General features: G+C 38.6%; 1 protein-coding gene and 1 long non-coding RNA gene across 3 annotated transcripts in view; one reads left to right on the top strand and one right to left on the bottom strand.

Annotated features, from left to right (window-relative positions):
- Window positions 1-23,206, bottom strand: part of SPESP1 (sperm equatorial segment protein 1) — a 166,183-nt gene that overhangs the window by 53,117 nt on the left and 89,860 nt on the right. For both annotated transcript variants that reach the window (XM_082447979.1, XM_082447980.1), the window contains exon 3: window positions 17,259-17,318. In XM_082447979.1, the coding sequence (XP_082304105.1) occupies window positions 17,259-17,292 (34 nt within the window). In that variant the 5' untranslated portion in view covers window positions 17,293-17,318. The remainder of the gene's footprint in view (window positions 1-17,258; window positions 17,319-23,206) is intronic.
- Window positions 1-23,206, top strand: part of LOC309654358 — a 69,404-nt gene that overhangs the window by 37,845 nt on the left and 8,353 nt on the right. The gene's annotated exons all lie outside the window — the stretch shown is intronic.

Here is a 23,206-nt window from a genome sequence, read left to right as displayed (position 1 = left end):
CTTCTGATGTCTGCCCCCAGTAGGTGAGGGTGGTCTAGTGGCTTATGTAGGCTTCCTGGTGGGAGGGACTGGTGCCTGCATTCTGGTGGGTGGAACTGGATCTTTTCCTTCTGATGGCAGAGCCACTTCAGGTGGTGTGTTTTGGGGTGTCTGTGGGCTTAGTGTGAATTTAGGCAGCCTGTCTGCTGATAGGTGGGTTTGTGTTCCCATCTTGCTTGTTGTTTGGCATGGGGCATTCAGCATTGGAACCTGCAGGCAGTTGGTGGAGCCAGGTCTTGGAGTTGAGATGGGGAGCTCCAGAAGAGCTCTTGCCGGTTAATATTCCCTGGGGCCGGGAATTCTCTGGCATTCCAGCATCCAGGACTCAGCACTCCCACCCCAGAGGCTCAGACCTGACACCCAGCCTGGGAAACAAGACCCTACAAGCCACAGGCTTAGGAAAAAGGGGGAAAAAAAAGAAATGAAAAAAGAAAAAAGAAGGGTGGGATGAAAACAAATGAAAACAAACAGACAAACAAAGCCCAAGACAAATAGCAAAGACAAAACCAAGCAAACAGCAACAGCAACAATTAAAAACAAACAAACAAATGACAAACAAAACCCCAGACTAATGGTAAAAGCAAAACCAAACAAAAACAAAAACAAAAAACCAAAGAAAAACACACACCTACAAAATAAGAAACAAAAACAAAAACAGAGAAAACAGAAAACAAGAGAACAACCAGACAAACAAAAGAATCCCAAAGTGAAATCAATTAAAAACAACAAAAACAAAAAATAAAAAACAAAATGAATGCAGAAGGCAAACTGAAGGAAAAAGCAAAGAAAACAAAACAAACACACAAAATGATTTTTTTTAAGTTAAGAAAAAGATAAGAATGAATAGAATAAAGGGAAAAAAGATAAACAAAATAGAATAAAGGAAAGAAAAAAAAAGGAAAAAACACAGAACAACAAAAAAGTAATGTAGAAATAGAAATACTTTAAAAATAAAAAATATATTTTAAAAATTTTAACTAAAAAAAATTAAAACAAATAATAATAAAAAACAACAGAACAAAATATTAAAAAATAGTAATAATTATATTTTCCTGGGGTCTCAGCCGTCAGTGTCCTTGCCCCCACTGTGAGTCACAGCCAACCTCTGCCTCCCCAGGAGGCCCTCCACAACCTCTAGGTAGGTGTCTGGTTCCTCTGTGGGCGCTGTGAGGGCAGCTCAGACTTTGACTTGGCTCAGCTCCCACGTGTTCTAGTCCCCAAAGTCCACAGCTGCTAGAGCTAAGCCGGTTTCAGTTGTGGGAACACTCATTGTCCATTCAGATATTCCATAGATACAGGGTTTACCAAGCCAGTCACGGGGATTTAATCTGCAGTTTGTGCAGCTGCATGGAAAGATTTTTGTTCCTCTTCCTTAGTCGCCCCGCCCCTGGGGCTCAGCTGTGGTTTTAGCCCCACCTCTGCATGTGGGCCACCCACAGAAGTCTGCTCCCGAGGCTGCCCTGGAGCACTCGGGTCTGCCCCGGTGAGGACAAGGCATGGAGGTAGCATGAATGCCTGGGTCGTGGGGGCTCTGGTGGCAACAGGTGCACGGGAAAGCTGGTGGCCATGGGTGCGAGAGATCCGGCCCTAGTGGGAGCCTTTCCTAGTGCCTGCTGGCCAATGTGAAAGGGTCAGCCCCGGTGGGGGCTTTTCCCAGTGCCTGGTGGGGCAGGGGGCCAGCGCATGGGGAAAGAGGCTGCAATGGTGGCTCCACCCCCTGTGCATCACTCATCAGTGGCGCCTTGCTTCAATGGCAGTCTGGGTTTCCTCCACAAGCATTCCTGGTTGTGGATTTCCTCCCTCCCATCCCCTCATGCTGTCTGCTTGAAGCCAACAGCACTCCTCCTCCTGGGTTTGCTCTGCAGTCCCCACATTCCAGCTATCAGCCCCCAGGTGCATTAGCGGACATATGTCCCAGTCTGGGGCATGCAGGGCTGTGGCATGGACTGTCTGTGTAGGTCTCACTCTGTCCCGTCTGCCACAGACTGGCCGTTTCACCCTCCTCCGAAAGCCTCAGATGCTCCCCTTCTGTCCCAACTGATTTCCCCGTTGGTGAGGGGGCTCCCCCAGATGTGGGAACCTCTCCACTGTTTTAGCTCCTCCCCAGGGGCACAGATCCCGCCCTGCTTCCTCTTCTCTTCTTTTTCCCTTCTTTCTTTCATCCTACCTGGTTATGCCGGGATCTTTCTTGTCCTTTCCAGTGCCCAAGGTCTTCTGCTAGTGTTCAGCTGGTGTTCTGTGAGAGTTGTTCCATCTGCAGATGTATTCTTGATGCATTTGTGGAGAGAGATGAACTCCACATCCTCCTACTCCTCTGCCATCTTGGTTTCTCTGTACATATGTCATTTAAACTTTTTTGTTCTCTTGTTAGTCTGCTTTTTCTCAGTTTCACTTCTGGGTTCCAGGCACTGAACCTCGCGGTTGGCCCCGAGGGCAAATAGGGCTTCGGCTGTTGGGTCCCTCCTGAGCGAGGCAGTGGTGCGGCTGTGGGCAGGGTTGGGGGGTGACACTAAAGTCTTTTTCCAGTAAGTTCAATAACTTCCTTAGGGACAGTTTCTGTTAATACCTTCTGTGAATGTGCCATACTTTCTTGTTGCTTTTCATGGTTCATAATTTTATTTTGAAAACTGAGCATTTTGAATATTATAATGTAGCAGCTCTGGAGATCAGCTTGTTCCTTCCTTCAGTGTTTGTTTTTGTTGCTTGCTGTAAGCTTTGGCTGTTTGTTTGCTGAATTACTTTTCTAAATTATTTTTGTAAAGTCTGCAATCTTTGTTATATGTGGTCTCTGACGTCTCTTTTCCTTTAGCTTATATTCAGCTGGCATTTTGACAGATTTCCTTGGATACCAGGAATTGAATGCAGAGAGAGAGAGAGAGACAGACACGGAGAGAAAAACCTCTCCCAGCCCTTGCACAGTGGCTCAGTCCTACGGCACTACTTCAGTGCTCCTTCAACATGTTTCATCTCCTAATTGTTCTGGCTAGAACTTCCAGTATAATGTTGAATAGCAGTGATGAAAGAAGACATTCTTATCTTGTTTCTGATCTTAAGGAGAAAACTTTCAGTCTTTCACCATCGAATATGATGTTAGCTATGGGATTTTCATAAATGCCCTTCTTGGGGTTTTTCTCTTGTTTTGTTTTTCTTTTCTTGTTAAGCCCATACAAAACCACTGGTCTGGTTACCAAAAAAAATTACTGAATGTTGAAAGTGGAAAGGACCTCAAAGTTTAAATCTCCCATTGTACAGATAGAGAAGCTGAGGCCCAGAGAAGACAAATGTCTTATCCAAGGTTAGTAGGGTTGTTAAATGCAAAGCTTGGACCAATAATAATAAAAACTATGCCTTATTACCTGCCTACTGAATGTCAGTTACCATACCAATTAACACTATCCCATTTATTCTTATTATTAATCCTATGAGGTAGGTACCACTATTTGTATCTTGTAAGTGAAGACGCTGGAGCTTAGAGAGTTTAAGAAACTTGTGAAACTTTCAAAGGCTTATAAAAGTTTGTCAGAGGAATAAGCCAGCTTGAAGGGGTTCTACTGGCCAAATGTATAACAATGTAAACATAAAAAATATTTGAAATATTTAGAATTCATAATGATATCATATTAAAAATCCATAATGATATTCAAATAAGAATAAAACAACAAACTCATTTGTTATCAGTGGTGGTGGCTAAACATTAACTTTGAAAATTGGTAATTACTTTCTTACTTTGAAAACTGTTTTTTAAAGGAAAGTAATTAGGCATTTATTCTGCTTTTTCATTAGGAATTATTATCAGGATAATCAAATAAACCTTGCTGATGAGGGAGAGTCTTAGTTATACAAGAATGCCAGATAATAAATGTAAAAGAAATAATAGAATTAGGAAATGAATTTACAGCCCCTTAGTGAGAGAGTTGATTCAGGTAAGGATCAACAAAAGATGTTAAATGCATTTTATGAAAGATCGATGGGGAACCAGTGTTTTGCATGTTTGCAAAATTTCACTTCACAGATTACTTGCTAAGCACAAGCAGGAAAATGTAATTTTATAATCCTAGGATCAGGCTGTTATCATCTTCAACCAAGGATCAATCTTAGCATTGCAAATATTGAGAGAATTAGATTCATGTGCCTTCCAATATGATGAAATATGAAATATACATCACCACCTATAAAGTATTTTTTTGCCAAAAAATATTTAACTCCTAGGTGAAAGGAATTGGATGAGATGAAGAAACAACTCACACTGCTCTGAGGAAGCAAGCAGACAAATCCAGATGGTGGGGCTTCAACAAGTGAATGGTAGGGTAGTCCGAGATGAAGAAACATACAACAAAACAACACATGAATAAAGCAGCTGTAAAGATATTTGGGGAACAGTTGGAAAACCTTGAATAACTTCTAGATATTCAATTATATAATGGAATTATCGTTAATATTGTTAGAGATGATATTGTTATTCTAGTCATGTAGGAAAAGGTACTAATTTTTAGAGATTCTTTCTGATGTTTAGGGTGAAATATGATAACATCTGTATTTACTTCACAACACTTTAACAAGATCAGTGTGGCAAATATGGCAAATGTTAACAATTGTTAACTCTAGTTGATTTGTATGAACTCTTCAATTTGTTCTTTCTTTCTTTATGTTAAAAATTTTATCATGGAAATTAGGGCGAAGCATTTCAGGTTAAAATGGATCCCTTTTGGAACCCTTCTACACTGTTGGTGGGAATGTTAAGTTGGTGCAGCCACTATGGAAAACAGTATGAAGGTTCCTCAGAAAACTAAAAATAGAATTACCATACGATCCAGCAATCCCACAATTGGACACATACCTGGACAAAACTGTAATTCAAAAAGATACATGCACCCCTATGTTTATAGCAGCACTATTCACAATAGCCAAACCATGGAAACAACCTAAATGTTCATCAACGGATGAATGGATGAAGATGTGGTACATATATACAATGGAATACTACTCAGCCATAAAAAAGAACAAAATAATGCCACTTGCAGCAACATGGATACAACTAGAAATTATCATACTAAGTAAAGTAAGTCAGAAAGAGAAAGACAAATACCATATGATATCACTTATATGTGGAATCTAAAATATGGCACAAATGAACCTATCTACAAAACAGAAACAGACTCACAGACATAGAGAACAGACTTGTGTTTGCCAAGGGGGAGGGGGAGGGAGAGGGATTGCCTGGGAATTTGGGGTTGGAAGATGCAAACTATTACATTTAGAATGGATAAACAAAAAGGCTCTACTGTATAGCACAGGGAACTATATCCAATCTCCTGGGATAAATCATAATGGAAAAGAATATAGAAAAAGAATGTATATATTCCAAGATATGGAAGCAACCTAAGTGCCCATCAACAGATAAATAGATAAAGAATATGTGGTGTGTGTATATATATATATATGTGTATCTATATATATATATAAAATATATATATATATGGAATGGAATACTACTCAGCCATAAAAAAGAATAAAATTTTGCCATTTGCAGCAACATGGATGGACTTGGAGGGCATTATGCTAAGTGAAATAAGTCAGACAGAGAAAGACAAATACTGTATGATATCACTTATATGTGAAATCTAAAAAAAAATACAACAAACTGGTGAATACAATGACAAAAAAAGCAGACTGACAGATAATAGAGAACAAGTGGTAATTCTATTTTTAGTTTTCTGAGGAACCTTCATACTGTTTTCCATAGTGGCTGCACCAACTTAACATTCCCAACAAGCGGTTCTACTAGTGGTGACCAGTAGGGAGAGAGAAGACGGGAGGGGAAATATAGGGGTAGGTATAAAGTAGGCTACAAGGATATATTATACAACACAGGGAATATAGCCAATATTTTATAAGAACTATAAATGGAGTATAACCTTTAAAAATTGTGCATTCTGTGTTGTATACCTGTAACTTATATTGTACATCAAGTATACTTCAATAAAAAATAAGAATGTATCCCTGTTTGCCCTTAAGCCACACAAGGATGAAGAATAAATTTAGGAAAGTTCCAGGAGAGGAGGTCAAAATCCACAAGGAACAACTAGCAGCACCACTAGAAGTGACCAGAAAGGAAGGAGGCTGGGCCAAGATCCCTGCGCTAAGATGGAAGGCCACCAAAGTGCTTTGCTCTGGGCCATCCTAAAAATTCTCAGCAGAGGAACTGGAGAAAAAAGTGACATAAGATGATGGAGTACGTCCTACGGAGGGAGGAAGCCACTGAATACCTGCAGTGACTGGGAAGGTGAAATGGGGGTGATGGCTAGAAAACTGGAGGCTCCACCTGGCAAGTCTACCCACTCCATGAACCAAGGGGCGTATCCACCTTCTTCCTGGAGGAAGTGGTGAAGCAGGACATCTCCCTGCAGGGACCCTCAGAAGCCCCAGAGAAACTGATGAACTTAGTCACTTTTTCCTGATTTTCCTGCATTTCCCAGGAAGGCTGTTGAATCATAAAGCTTCCCTTTGTAAGAGATAAACCATGTTGATAAACTGGAGAACTCAATATTGTGACAACTTTGATCCTTCCCAGGAAAGCCCAGAAAGAGGCCCACACATATACTGTCACCTGACATTAAGAACAATAAGGAGTTCCTGGGGTATTGATAATGTACTATTTCTTAATCTGGATGCTACTTACATGGAAGTGTTGAGTTTATGAAAATTTAACAAGCTGTACATTTACTATATGTGTACTTTTGTGTTTGTAGACTATACTTCAATTAAAAGTTTTTTTAATCCCTTTATAAGAGTTCAAATGATGTTTTCCAAGATTAAACTGCTATTATTCAAAGCAATTGAATAATATATTGTTAATACTCTCTGTTAGTTCTTTGGTTGCTTTCACAGGTACTAAGTTGATTGATAGGCATTATTCACGGGTGGAGACAGAATTGCCGTAGTGGTGAGAACTCTTGGTCTTTGGGCAGTTGCTCTTCAGTCTCTTAATAATTGTTGCATTACTTGTTGGATCCCACAAGTATGTCCTGACCCACTCCATTCCCTTAGCCCATTTGGAAACTTCCAGAAATAACACTTCTTTTAGAGCCACTCACAAGACAGCTTCTGCTTCCTGTTTTAAAATATCTTAAAATTTACTTTAATTGAATGGTGTCTAGAGAGAGACAGATGTAGGCTTGGGAAGACCCAGGAAATGAGAAATAACTTAGGGAAGACGAAAAAGCATTCTCCAACCTCCAAACTTAAAATAGAGCAATATAAATAGGCACAAATATATAACTTAAATTCCTTAAATAAATATATGATCTCTATTTGATAAGTGACTTTAGTACATTACCCAGCTGAAATCTTTTGCCAAAAATACCATAGGATAGAGCAGCTCTCTCTTTTGATGGCGAGGTCTGATTTTACTTACAGTGTCAATGGTGTCTTTTTATATCCAATCACCACTGTCTTTTGTCTCGGATGTGGTCAGTGCAAGGGAAAAGTACAATGATTTTCGGTCAGGACCTAACTGACAACATGCTCCCTCGTTCTCAAAAGAAAGAAAAAAGAAATTTTGTCTTAAAACACAAAAAGTAAGGTAAGTACATCCTAAAAAATTCAAATGAAGCACCCCACTTCCACTCCCAAGTATTAACCACTCTTAACAGTTTGCTGCAAATATAGTATTTCCTGAATTATTTAGAAGCGCACATTAAATGTGTATTCAGATTGTTTTCTTAAATTTATTTTACAAAATAAAATCATACTATGCATGCTGCCCTGCAACTTGCCATCTTCTCCCCAATATATCCCAGTCTTATTTCCAAGCCAAAGCACATAAAGCTACCTCCTTCGTTCTGATGGTTGCATAGCATTCTTCAGTATGGATCTACAATAAAGTTTTTAACTCTACTATGAGACATACAGGTTGTCCACTTTTCACTATCACAGATATTATAAATATTCAGCAATAAGCTTTCCTTGTTCATATATTTTTGCAGATCCGTGCCCATATGTCAATGCACCAAATTCTTAGACATGGCCTTGCTCAATCAGAGGACATTGTATTTAAAATTTTTGTATATAAGGCCAAATGGCCTCCCAAAAAATTTGTACCAATATACCTTCCAACAAACACAGATGTGAGTGTTCAAATCATACCCTTGCTCTGGGACCTTCCTATTTGGCTCTCCACTTTCATAAAGCTAATGCATGTTCAATCATTCATGAACGACAATTGCCTTTGTTTTGACTGACCTTGCAGCTTAAATCTTACGGGTGCTGCAAAAGACCAAGTTTTAAGTGTTCAGTTAATGAAGTTTCTGTAAGCTATTCTCCTTATATGTTGATGATTATCTTTCAGACCTAGATGCCTTTTATTTTATTGTTTTTAAAGTAAAAACAGGCAAAGATGTTCATCAAACTTGATCACAAATGACTTATTTCAACAATTGAGTCCTGCCATAAATCATCATTTATGGATTGCCCCAGATCATGCCTTTGGTTGGAGGGCAACATATGATGCGTGAAAAACTCCACCAGTCTCTTTTACTGCTAACTGTTTCAGCACAAGATCGCCACAAGACAGTAGCTTGGTTGTCAGTAACACTGGGTATTGATTTTTTAGTTATTTACCTCACATGGGGTACAGTTTTAGCAGGACCATATACTGTCCAAGCCTCTTATTTCATTACATATTCAAAAGTCTGGATCCCTCAACTATCTTGGACACTTCAAATTTCAGCTCTGAAACCCCAAATCCAGGGCTTTCTGATTTACATCACACAGGTGCGGCAGCAGCCTCGGATGATCTCCAGAAAGCTAAATCTCTACGTTCTTTAAAATTTGCAAAATGTCTACATTCTTCTTGCATTCGTTGTAAAACACTCTACTGTGACTTATATAAAGGACATTACCTAATAGCATTTGTTGTTGTTGTCATCAAAGAAATGCTCTGTTTGAGGTAGAGAGAGGTCATCAGTTTAGGGAGGAGAGGACAGCGGTGTATGGAGGCAGTCATGCTTCTAGGCTGAAGGCTCCTAGTCTGAGCGCCTGTTTCAGCAGGAAGCGGAAATGGCTGGCTTCTGCTTCTCTTCAGAAAAGACTGCCAGACTCAGCATGCGAGAAACCAGCCATCCTATAAGATCAGAGTGTGCTGTTCTCTGAGGGGCTCAGATAGGATGGCTAACCATCTGGGTTTGCCTGAACTGTCCCAGTTTTAGCACTGAAAGTCCTGTAACCCAGAGAACCCCCTTTAGTTCCTGGAAAACTCATAGGATTGGTCACCCTAGTGGTGCAAACAGGCTCAGCTACATCTATTACTTTGCCATTTTGTAGAAATGACAAAATGGTTATTAAAAATTGTGGCACATTTTAACATTTACATATAACAAAAAAATAACCTACTTTAAACACCCCAAATGTACAATACATTATGCTTGTGCTAGTCACAAGATAATTTCAGAATTTTAAACAATATTAATGTATGTGTAGCAGTCCAGTAATGACACAAGTTAAAAATTGTGAGGTGAACATCTTCCTTCATTCTTGTTGGTCTGTCTCTGTGACCACAAGAACAGCTTCATAAGGTTGAAAGAAATCAACTACATAATAATATTCTAAGTGAAAGAAGCATCATAGGGAAAAGCTGAACCGTGAAACTAAACAATAAGGACACAGCACATCAGGAAGGACCTTGACTACGATGCTTAAGAGTTTATACTTTTTACTGAAGAAAATAGGGCACAGTCAAATAAGTTTGAACAGAAAAGGAAATTCTCATTGTTAAATATTAACAAGATTCCTCAGATCCACATTCACAATCTCACCTCTTAAATCAATATCCACTTGTGGAGGATGTATACAAACCTTCAACATATACAGACAAAGATAATTGTGTGTTTTTTCTCAATCCACCACAATTAGAGATTACATGGAAACTAAAATCATATATCCAGAATTTCAGTTCATTAATTTAATATTCATTCACTAAGCATAAAATTTTGAGAACCTAGAATACATAAGACACAGAATTAAGCACTGTGGATAGAAAGGTGAAGAAGAAATAGATCATTTTCCTGAAGAGTTCACATTCTAATGTAGAATACAGGCAGCCAAGAAGTAATTACCATGACTACTGAGTAGTAATAATAATAATTAGGTAGGAAGGTTTACAGGGCCTCAGAAAAGACAGCAAGTAAGAATGTTTTGGTCTTCATAAAAAATATGATCCTTGACCAAAGATTTGAATTAGAAATGTGGTATGTTGTATGGGAATTAGGATAGCATAATATCTTTCATCTGAAACAACATATTAGAGTAATAGAATGCAGAATACAATGCTGGCGCAAGCAGGATTGTGCACTCAGTGAATAGCAAGTTATGGGTTTGGTCCCAAAACTACCAGGGCCATAGAATAAATACCGTTTCATATATTTAAAAAAATAGATTCATATAGATGACACATCTAAATGTAAAACCGTCTGTGAATATGAGCCCTGGGCCATGATAGGCTGCTGGGGGGAGGTGGGCTGGCGGGTGTGAGTCAGTGGTTATCTCACCATTAAAGTGGCAAAATGCAAGAGACTTGGGAGGGTGGATTACCAAGGGCAAGGTAAGCAGGCAACAGGGGAACACTGAAGAGAATTTAGAAATAATAATAAAACTGACTGAAAGCTGATCTGCTTTTTGTTATCACTACTTCTGACAATTCTAAAACATGTCAATGATAAAATACTCTTCCCTCCCCCCAAAAAAAACACTCTTCCCTGGGGGGAGGAAAGTACTAGGAGTTTGGGATTAGCAGATGCAAACTATTACATATAGGACAGATAAACAACAAGGTCCTACTTTATAGCACAGGGAGCTATAGTTAATATCCTGTGATAAACCATAACGGAAAAGAATATGAAAAAGAATATATATATACATATATATATATATATATATATATATATATATATATATACACATGTATAACTGAGTCACTTTGCTGTACAGCAGAAATTAACACAACATTGTAAATCAACTATACTTCAATAACATTTTTTAAAAAATACTCTTCCCTGAAAAAAAAAGGTTATTGGTCTATGTTCTAAACAATAGTAGTTATTGTTGAGTTTTAAGAACATATGTAAGCTTTGAATTAGCACATTTGTTTATCACTTATACTTTGGTAAGCATTATGCTTTATGTGGAGACTAATTTGGAAAACTCCCAGTTATACCGTTGACCCCAACACACTCAGCTATGCATTTTTGTTTTGAGATTAAGTTCAAACCATTCAGGATCGTTCAAGCTTTCTTTGGTGTAGTGTGTGTGCCTCCAGAGCTTGTGATACGATTTTAGGTGTATTTAGATGCCTTTAGATGGTAAATCTGACATTAAGCAATGAGGGAAGAAGCAGAGCCTGAGTTACTTCAATTCCATCACTCTTTGCGACCTCTTGGAGTTTTTACTGAAAACTGAAATAGCGTGCCAATTGTGAAATACATTTTTTATTGGTAAGTGCAAATTTTACTTCACATGTGAAATATCTTTAAAATTTATATCAATTCTTTTTTGTTTTGGCTGCGTTGGGTCTTCGTTGCTGTGCGTGGGCTTTCTCTAGTTGTGGTGAGCGGGGGCTACTCTTTGTTGCAGTGCACGGGCTTCTCATCACAGTGGCTTCTCTTTTTGCGGAGCACGGGCTCTAGGCACGTGGGCTTCAGTAGCTGTGGCTCGCGGGCTCTAGAGTGCAGGCTCAGTAGTTGTGGCGCACGGGCTTAGTTGCTCCACGGCATGTGGGATCTTCCCGGACCAGGGCTCGAACCCGTGTCCCCTGCATTGGCAGGCGGATTCTTAACCACTGCAGCACCAGGGAAGCCCTATATCAATTCTTTTTAAATAGTTAGTTGTTATAAAAAACTAAAGAACAAATCAAGAATATTATTATTACTGATTATTACAGAAAATACTCTTGTAAAGATTATTTAGAGGATATGGGATGTTAAATACATTAGTATTGGGTTGGCCAAAAAGCTCCTTCATTTTTGGGTTTTTTTTTAAGATTTTTTTTTTTTTTGATGTGGACCATTTTTTAAAGTCTTTATTGAATTAGTTACAATATTGCTTCTGTTTTATGTTTTGGTTTTTTTGGCCGCAAGGCATGTGGGATCTTAGCTCCCGGACCAGGGATTGAACCCGCACCCCTTGCATTGGAAGGCGAAGTCTTAACCACTGGACCACCAGGGAAGTCCCCGTCCCTTGGATTTTTGTTTTTTGTTTTCTTCTTTTCACTTTATTTATTTATTTTGGCTGTGTTGGGTCTTCGTTTCGTGCGAGGGCTTTCTCTAGTTGCGGCGAGCGGGGGCCACTCTTCATCGCGGTGCGCGAGCCTCTCACTATCGCGGCCTCTCTTGTTGCGGAGCACAGGCTCCAGACGCACAGGCTCAGCAGCTGTGGCTCACAGGCCCAGTTGCTCCGCGGCATGTGGGATCTTCCCAGACCAGGGCTCGAACCCGTGTCCCCTGCATTAGCAGGCAGATTCTCAACCACTACGCCACCAGGGAAGCCCATAAGTAAAGATAAAAGACACATTTTTCATTTTCACCAAGAACTTTATTGAACAACGTATTTACCCTTTTTGTTCCACTACCTTCTGCTATTTTTCAGGGAACTTCATAATTCCATCTTCCCAAAACTTTTCACCTTTTTGATCAAAGAACTGTTCCAGGTGCCTTTTACAGTCTTCCAGGTAATTGAAATTTTTTCCATTAAGAGAATTTTGTAAAGACCGAAATAAATAGAAATCTGAAGGTGCCATGTCTGGTGAGTACAGCAGATGAATCAGAACTTTCCAGCCAAGCTGTAACAGTTTTTGCCTCGTTGTCAAAGAAACATGCAGTCTTGCATTATCCTGATGGAAGATTATGCATTTTCTGTTGACTAATTCTGGACGCTTTTTGTCGAGTGCTGCTTTCAGTTGATCTAACTGGGAGCAGTACTTGTTGGAATTAATTGTTTGGTTTTCTGGAAGGAGTTCATAATAGAAGACTCCCTTCCAATCCCACCATATACACAACATCACCTTCTTTGGATGAAGACCGGCCTTTGTTGTGGTTGGTGGTGGTTCATCTCGCTTGCCCCACGATCTCTTCCATTCCACATTATTGTACAGTATCCACTTCTCATTGCCCATCACAACTGGTTTTAAAAACAGAACGTTTTCGTTATGTTTAAGTAGAGAATCGCATGAGGAAATACGGTCAAGAAGGTTGTTTTCGCTTAACTTATGTGGAACGCAAACATCAAGGCAATTGACATAATCAAGCTGGTGCAAATGATTTTCAAAGCTTGATTTGCATATTCTGAGTATGTCAGCTATCTCCCATGTGGTATAACATTGATTGTTCTCAATTAATGTCTCGATTTGATCGCTGTCAACTTCAACTGGTCTACCCAACTCTGTGGAACATCCTCCAGTGAGAAAACTCCAGCACGAAACTTCTCAAACCACTTTTGACATGTTCAGTCAGTCACAGCACCTTCTCCATACACTGCACAAATCTTTTGCATTTCAGTTGTGTTTTTACCTTTCTTGAAATATTAAAGCATAATATGCCAAAAATGTTGCTTTTTTCTTCAATCTTCAATATTAAAATGGCTACACAAAAATTCACCAATTTTGATGTTTTTTTAAATGCACGCTGATATGACAGCTGTCACATACAATCTAACAAAATTGTTTCAAATGAAGTTAAAGACAACTAAGTGCTACTAGAGCCATCCAATGGAAAAAAGCCGAGTGAACTTTTTGGCCAGCCCAAAGTTTGCATGTGTCTTCTTTAACATTAACTTTTTCCTCTATTTTGTTTACGTCTTTTGTATATGGGTCAAGTGGCTTGCTCAAGATCACACATTCAGAAACTAAACGAGCAGAAACTTAAACTCTGTTCTTTTGATTCTGACGTCAGTACTTTCCACAACCTCGCAATCATCTTTCACAATCTGTGCTCATTTTTCAAGTGTAATTCAAGGTCGAAAAGATTTAGGTCTAGAAGTTCAGCTGCAAAAGAATCTATTGTTTAAAGTGCAAAACAATAAAAAAAAATTTTATTTTGTACACAAAAGCAGCCATGGTTCTCCCAAATGTATTTTTTCTTTTTTTCAAATATAAATTAATGTCTGTGAGACCTTCCAGACAGCGTCTCTATAAACTGTGGGCCCCTCTGGAATGCTCTTCAGTGAGTACACAGGAGAGCTTGTTGAGAGCTAGACCAGAAGCAGGAATATTCAGGGGTTAGTGCCCCATCCCTGCAGGCTCATGGACGAGGTGAGACCCACACAGGGTCCCAACAGTTAATTGCAGTGGTTGGGGACAGACCCATAGCAGACACTTGAAGATGTACTGTATTGCACATCTGCATGGCCAGCTCCACCTTGGTCCAATATTTAAATAGACCCTAGGCATTGTCAAAGAGTGTTCCATTATGCTGGTAATGACACCATCAGGTGGAGATGTTTTACATGTCCAGTGAAGGCATAGGTTGTTCAAAACTTTTCCATTTTCTTCCCAGGCTAGCTCTACCCTTTAGTGATGGGTCATATCGATACCATGATACTCTCTGCTTCTAAGGACAGACATTTATGGGTTTTTTCCTCCCCTGTGGGGAGGGAACATAAAATACGTCAATACGAACACTTTATATTTATTACAAAAGCATGGTAAACTAAGCTGCATGTTTACCTTTAGCTTTAATTTATTGAGACATTCTGGTCTAGCTAGTGTGGGCCCTCACTGAACAGTTTCTGAACATTTTCTGCTCTTACCTTTGAAAAGCTTGTATAACTTAGCTTGAGCAATTTGGCTTGCTTCTTTACTAATTTGTAAAAGAATGAACTCAAAATGTCAGCTGTGTGAAGAGTGAAATATTTTAACAGTGTATTAATAATTCAATGGATAACACAACTTTGTCTTCACTGGATGATTTTTCTACTCAATCCCAGCACCTGTGCTCAATTCTGACATGCAGGAATGGCCGTGGAAGGCTCATATACACTTGGCATATGCTCCTTCTTTGGCATCATTTAGTATATTTAAACCCAGTGTTGTATCCCGAGGCAGACAATGTTTTCACCATGGGGTTTTCAATATATTAAAAGATATCTTCCAGCAGCATACCAGAATGCAGCCCTGCTGGGTTCTCCCTGGATCTCACAGCGACTCTGGAATGTCTGGGCCATCCCCCACTCTGGCTCTGTCCTCGGGCAGGCAGCCCTCTTGTCCCCTCCTCCCATGACAAAATTCATCTTCTCTTTACTTCCTGTGGTCCTTTAATTCAATAGACATGCTGGCTGTTATTTATTTTCTCTGTTTGTGAATTGATTTTTTTAAATTTTGAACTTCCCTTTAGGAGTATATTTTAAAGCCAGAATCAGTCAGGATTTCACCTTGAGTAATTTAAGAAATTGACTTTCCTAGTTTTAGCTAGTGCATGCAAACAGAAATCAAAATGTATTGCTACCGGTGAAAATTAAATGATATTAAATTATAAAATGTGAAACAGGCAAAATATTCACTAATATCAAATGCAAATGAGTTGATCTCTTGTTTGTTATTCAGTTATATAAGGGAGGAAAAAGCTAGCCTCCATTTTTACCTCACAGAAACAATAAAATAGAGCAAAATATATCCAGACCAAAGCAATTCAGGTCTTGGCAAAATTGGTCTTTCTAGATCAGCAATAAAGAAGGAACATGGGGTCTTGATGACATTGTAACTTCACTTACTAATAATTATATGAAAATAGGAATTATTCAATATAGTACTCAAGCCACAGGTTTTTTTATTTGGGGAAAAAAATAAGTTAGATCCTATTTTCCTACCTTATGCCAAAAAAATGTGTAGGTAGATCAAGGAGTTAAATATGTAAGCATCAAGCCATAAATAGAAAAAAATAAAGTTGCATATCTATCAGGTTCTATTCATCAAGCAGCATATCTCCCTAAATGAGAAATAACTTCCTAATTTTAAGAGCAATGTCAGAAACTCAAAGGAAAGTAGCAGCATATTTAACAGCATTAAAATGTTTGAAATCTATATGAGACTATAAACAAAATTAAAAGACCAACTAGAAGCTGGAAAAAGATTGCAACAAATATGATAAGTGGTAAATATCTTTACCAAATAAAGGCCTCCAGTAGAAGTAAGAAAACCATCAAGGATCAAACAGATCAATAGGCAAAAAATATAAATAGACGATTCTAAAAAAAAGAAAAAGAAAAAATAACTAACAGGCAAAAATACATTTAGCCTCACCTGTATGCAAATTAATGTAATAACAAATGCCATTTTGCCTAATACAAATAGTGTACAGTATTTAAAATTAATTATACAATAAGCAATTCTGGTCAAGGTTCAGTAAGATGAATTCTTGTTCATTATGGTGGGTGTGTAAATTTTTAATTCTGTGGAACTAGTTCAATAGTGTATACCAATAATCTGGAAAGTGGTGATATTCTTTAATGAAAAGGTATCTTTAAACTGACTGTATCCTTGTGATGTTGTTTAGCATGTTGTTGGATCCACTGGTTGATTAGACTTGGGTTCAGGAATTTTTCTTTCTTAGGCAAGGGCACTGCCTCTGTGCTGCTGTGCACTGCATGTTTCGTCATCTCAGGACACACGGCACATCTGGTTGTCCCATTCTCAGTACTGCCATGTAGCACGGGTAAACCACTCAGCCTTTATATGTGGGATGTAACTCTATTTCTTTTTGACATATATAAAATAATCAGTCATATAAAAATTATCTCAGAAACTACAAACATAATTTCTATTTGTAAAATATGGAGGGGAGTGTTTTTTCTAAAGTGTGGTGTAAAATTTTTTTTTTTAATTTTACTGAAGTATAGTTGATTTACAATGTTGTGTTAATTTCTGCTGTACAGCAAAGTGATCCAGTTATACATATATATTCTTTTCCATTATGGTTTATCACAGGATATTGAATATAGTTCCCTGTGTTGTACAGTAGGACGTTGTTGTTTATCCATCCTATATATAATAGTTTGCATCTGCTAACCCCAAACTCCCAATACTTCCCTCCTCCACTCCCCCCACTTTGGCAACCACAAGTCTGTTCTCTATGTCTGTGAGTCTGTTTCTGTTTCATAGATAGGTTCATTTGTGTTGTATTTTAGATTTGACATATAAGTGATATCATGTGGTATTTGTCTTTCTCTTTGTGACTTACTTTGCTTAGTATGATCATCTCTAGGTCCGTCCATGTTGCTGCAAACAGCATTATTTCATTCTGTAAAAAAAATTTCTTTAATGTCAAGCATGTGGTTAGTCATATATACTTTTTGAATACTTCAACTTACAAAGTGATTGATTCAAATTTGGTATAATTAGAATGCCATCCAGAGAAGTCTTCTTTCAACGTTCTAGACCACATGAAAGGATAATCATCAAGATGGGTGAAGCCAGGACGTTTCTAAAAACTTAACTATAATGCATTGGATTTTGATTTGATTATCAGTCCAGGAATTTTCCAATATCAAATTCTACCACTCAGACTAAGGAAGGGCTCTGTCCATATATTCCGTTTATCCTCATTTACTCTCTGTAATGGGAGTTCTGGCTCCTAGGTAACCCTCTCCAATCTTTGTACTACATGAAATAAGCTGTTTGCCTCTGCTTAGAAGAGCTGAATGGGACACATCCATACATGAATTGGTAGGGTTTTAATGGATTCCTCTTCTGGGAAAGGGGCACTATCCCACATCACATTATAAGCTCCATGGTCCTAGGCATGATTTTAAAAGTGTTCTTAAAGATGTATATTTATCGTCAGAATGGCCATTATCAAAAAATCTAGAAACAATAAATGCTGGAAAGGGTGTGGTGAAAAAGGAACCCTCCTGCAATGTTGGTGGGAATGTAAATTGATACAACCACTATGGAGAACAGTATGGAGGATCCTTAAGAAACTAAAAATAGAACTACCATATGACCCAGCAATCCCACTACTGGGCATATACCCTGAGAAAACCATAATTCAAAAAGAGACATGTACCACAATGTTCATTGCAGCACAATTTACAATAGCCAGGACATGGAACCAACCTAAATGTTGGATAGAGAATGGATAAAGAAGGTGTGGCACATATATACAATGGAATATTAGCCATAAAAAGAAACAAAATAGAGTTATTTGTAGTGAGGTGGATGGACCTAGAGTCTGTCATACAGAGTGAAGTAAGTCAGAAAGAGAAAAACAAATACTGTATGCTAACACACATATATGGAATCTAAAAAGAAAAAAAATGGTACTGATCAACCTAGTGGCAGGGCAGGAATAAAGACATAGATGTAGAGAATGGACTTGAGGACATGGGGTGGGAGGGGGAAGCTGGGGCAAAGTGAGAGTAGCATTGACATATATACATTACCAAATGTAAAATAGCTAGTGGGCAGCAGCAGCATAGCACAGGGAGATCAGCTCAGTGCTTTGCAATGACTTAGAGACATGGGATAGGGAGAGTGGGAGGGAGGCTCAAGAGGGAGGGGATCTGGGGATATAGGTATGCATATAGCTGATTTACTTTGTTGTACAATAGAAACTAACACAGTATTGTGAAGCAATTAAACTCCAATAAAGATCTATTTTAAAAAAGATGTATATTTATCATTAAAGAAAGTAAAATTATGAGACAATACCTTTAGGACTACCATGCTACACAGATTCCACACACCATATTGAATTATAGCATTTGCGAGGGTCAACAAAACTCACCCTATGGCTGGTTGGCATATGGTGGAAGGAATTTGGGGAGAATCAAATCATTTTACGATACAAGATGGCTAAAACCTAGTTAGGAATGTTAGGTTATCTGATACAAAACTATTTTGAAAATTTGAGGTTGTAACCTCAGTCTTTAGATTCCTCCCCCCAACACCCTCCATGCCCCTGTCCTTCCCCTTCTAACACCATGTGTTGGAGGAGCAGAAAGTCTCATGAGCCTGGTTATTAATAGTCCATGGGAAGGGTCTTATCCTTCTGTAGGGATATAATGAAAACATCCTGAGAATATACTTAGTTAAATTTAAACAAAATATTTTCTTACCTGAATAAAATTAACCTGAGTATAGGACTACTTATTTGAAAATAAAAGAAATTCTCCATTTGGAGTCATTAGAGTCTCATGGCTTTATATAATAGACTTAGCTTGCTTTAATAAATTACAAATTGCTTCTGAAGTCTGAATTGTCACATGTTAGAAATGGTAATTCAATGTAATATCAAAAACCCCATCTGAATCGTTTATGAAACGTGATAAGCTCACTCAAAAACTCAACTGGAAAATCAAATGTACAAGAGTGTTCAGGAAATTTTTTTAAAGAGTAATGAGGAAAAATTTGACTTTCTAGAGAGCAAAAGATACTATACAGAGATCAAAATTAAAATCCTGGGGTACTTTAGAGCAGTTAAATTCATAGACACAGCAAGTAGAATGGTGGTTGCCAGGGGCTGGGGGAGTAGGGAATGGAAAGTGATTGTTTAATGGATACAGAGTTTCAGTTTTGCAAGGTGAAAAAAAGTTTTGGAGATGGATGGTTGCGTAATAATGTGAATGTAATTAACAGCACTAAACTGTACAATTAAAATTGGTTAACATGGTAAATTTTATGTTATCTATATTTTACACTATTAAAATTTTCTTAAAATATTAATAATAACAAAAATCATGTAGTACCATCACAGGAAAATTACAATAATGGAAATATTAGGCCATATATACAGTAGCCTTCATAATGCTTGCCCCAAGCTCCACACAGCCCAATCTTCCACAGACACTTTGAACATCATTGGATATACTGGGCCAGAAAGGCTAGGGGTCAGATTACTTTCATTGCAGCCTAGTTAGCTTGAGAAGTGTTCCGTTTCTCTAGGCCTCACTCAAAGCTGGCAAGCTTTTGCTTCTCCAAAAATATCCTATACAGTATAGTATATCTGTCAAGATTGTAGGGGGTGCACAAGATGAAGAGACTTGTCTTTCATTCTGGAGCAAGTATCTATCATAACTCAGACTACTGGACTCCCAGAAACTTTACTGATATGGTAGTTCCCTGATTTTTCTTGGGATTTATCTACCAACTTCAGCATGCCTGTGTCTTCCAAGGCGGCCAGGGGACCTAGTCCTTCCTACTCATCAAGCCCACTTAGCATGATGACATCAGTGTAGAGGACCAGGACTGTGTCCTGTGGGTTGGTGAGATGATCAAGGTTTCTAAGTACAAAATTGAAGCACAAAACCATGGAGCTGCTATAAGTCTGAGGCAAGATATTGAAAGTATTCTGCAGTCCCTGCCATGTGAAAGCAAGCTGCTTCTGGTGTCACTGTTTCTTGAGATGGAGAAAAGCACTTGCCAAATTGATAATACATATCAGGGGCCATGTAAGAGACAACATCTGCGAAAGCAGATGCTATTAAACTCATTGTCATTCCATTCTCCAAGTTCTTCTAAACTGTGCATTAGCCACACTGTCAGGTAAATTGCAGATGGGAGAGAAATTATCACTTCTGCATCTTTCAAGTTTTTGATGGCAGCACTAATTGCTGCAATTTTCCCAGGGATGCAGTATTACTCTTTGATTTGGTAAAAAGGGGGAGGTCTGGGTTTTCCAACTATAATAGCTCTCTCTCCATGGATCAGGGACCCAGTGTGAAGATTCTGCTAATTTCTCAGTATATCAATTTCAACTATACATTCAGGAATTTGGGAAATAATTACCAAATAGGTTCAAAATACCTTACCTCAGAGGCTTTTTAATTCCATAATTTAAGTAAAAAAGAAGTTTACCAGCTTCTCTTATTCTCTTCTCTCTACATATCAGTGAAGGTAATTCTAAGGGATAATTCCTAAAAGTGGGATCAGTGGGTCAAAGGGAAAATAGTAATTTCCATCCCATAAACAATGTATTGACTTAACAATCAGCTTGGCAAAATGGGGATCGTGTTTTAATCTTCATTTCCTTAATTTTTAGTGAGGCAAAGAGCTCTATCAAGGCCTCCCTACCCCACCCCAAATGCTTTTGAATGTCTTTAAGGTCCATGCCCCAATCAGCCTACTGTGAGATGGGTTCAAATCAAAGCACCATTTATTCCCTTGCCCACTAGGAGCCCCCACCCTCACTGATGGACAACGATGGCTGACAAGCTCTCGGTATTGCCCTTTACTCAGCACCCAGTTACTTAGTCAATGGCCACTAGTCTCTTTGGGGAAGGCTTGGAGTAAGATTCTCAGTTCACCCTCTTAGTGCCGTCACTGGGTTCTTCTTCAGGGCTCCTCAGCTTCCCCTCCTTCCTGGATCTGTGAATTGACTCAGATCTAGGAATCAGCAATGGCACCATGACTCTCTAGAATGGTGGCTTAAGACAAGCCTCCAGTTACTAAACCTAGACTGGGTTTTGTTGTTGTTGTTGTATATATCAAGAAGAACCTGAAGGACTCACAGACGTAGGGAATGAACTTATGGTTACCGGGGGGAAGCGTGGGGGAAAGGATAGTTAGGGTGTTTGGGATTGACATTACACACTGCTATATTTAAAATGGATAACCAACAAGGACCTACTGTATAGCGCAGGGAACTCTGCTTAATATTATGTAACAACCTAAAATGGGAAAAGAATTTGGAAAAGAATAAATACATATATATGTATAACTGAATCACTTTGCTGTACACCTGAAACTATCACAACATTGTTTAGTATTTTTTTAAATACAAACTAAGCAGTGATTTTTAAAAATTAATTAATTTATTTTTTGGTTGTGTTGGGTCTTTGTTGCTGCGCACAGGCCTTCGCTAGTTGCGGCGAGTGGAGGCTAATCTTCCTTGCAGTGCACGGGCTTCTCATTGCAGTGGCTTCTCTTGTTGCAGAGCACGGGCTCCAAGCGTGTAGTCTCAGTAGTTGTGACTCACGGGCTCTAGAGCGCAGGCTCAGTAGTTGTGGCGCACGGGCTTAGTTGCTCCGCGGCATGTGGGATCTTCCCGACCAGGGCTCGAACACGTGTCCCCTGCACTGGCAGGCAGATTCTTAACCACTGCGCCATCAGGGAAGCCCAAGGCTGTTAATCAACTATACTCCAATATAAAATAAAACGTTAAAAAAAGAAGAACCTGAATGTGTTGCCCATTTTATGGTTGATCAGATAGAATAGTTACGTAACTAAATAAGATGCACCATACCATAGTTTTTAAAAATGAGGTATATATAGATGGACTGACATGTAAATTTCCCTAAATATACTGGAGTAAAAAAAAGTTGAAAATGTTCAGAATGTTACCATTTCTATAAAACACAGAGACCAAAAAACTATATATATTTCCGTATACACAGATTTGTATGTAAATGCATAGACAAAGTTCTGGGAGGATCCACACCAAACTGGCAATAGTAGTTATATCTGCAGAGAGATGTGGGCTTTGAGGGAGTTAGGAGTAGTAAAGGGAGGCTTTGATTTTCTTTTTTTACCTTTTATGCTTGAAATTTTTGCCAAAATATTTTCAGATATAATTCATAAAACATTAGGAAATATAATACATATTAATCCAGAAGCCTGAGGAAAGGTGATGGTAACAATGTACCTCTCATCTTTCCCTTTGCCGTCAGCAGGCTCTTTTCCACTATGGTGCAAATATTTGGGGCAATGGCTCTGCCCCATCCCTGGGTCCTGCTGACAATATTGACACCTAATTACACAGCATAATTTAACATCATAATTTTTTCTCCTTGTGATGTGTTTTTGTCTCTTTTCATGATGGAAGGTCCTCATCCTTCTGTATCCCACACAGCATCTATAACATGTTCAGCAGGAGCTCAACAAAGACTTATCAAAGAAATAAAGCTTCGTGCAATTCTTTCTTTAAAGCAGAAGCACCTTGCCCCCTCCCCTACTCCTATGCCAAATCTATGGAAGTCGAATTAATGCTTCAAAATTTGTTCAAATATCATGTCTTCTGGGAATCTTCCTCACTCACATTTCTTCAATTACAATTTATTGTGCTTTTCCTTTCGTACAACACATTTAAACCCACATTCTCATACCCAGAATATAACAATTATTTCAGTATAATTACTGTATTTGGATTTGTCACATGTCAGCCTTCCTTTCTAGACCATGTTGCTGAAGTAC

The sequence above is a fragment of the Balaenoptera physalus genome, assembly GCF_965194825.1.
Source record: "Balaenoptera physalus genome assembly, chromosome: 2".
In the NCBI taxonomy this organism is placed as follows: Eukaryota; Metazoa; Chordata; class Mammalia; order Artiodactyla; family Balaenopteridae; genus Balaenoptera; species Balaenoptera physalus.
This window is presented reverse-complemented; position numbering and strand designations above follow the sequence as displayed.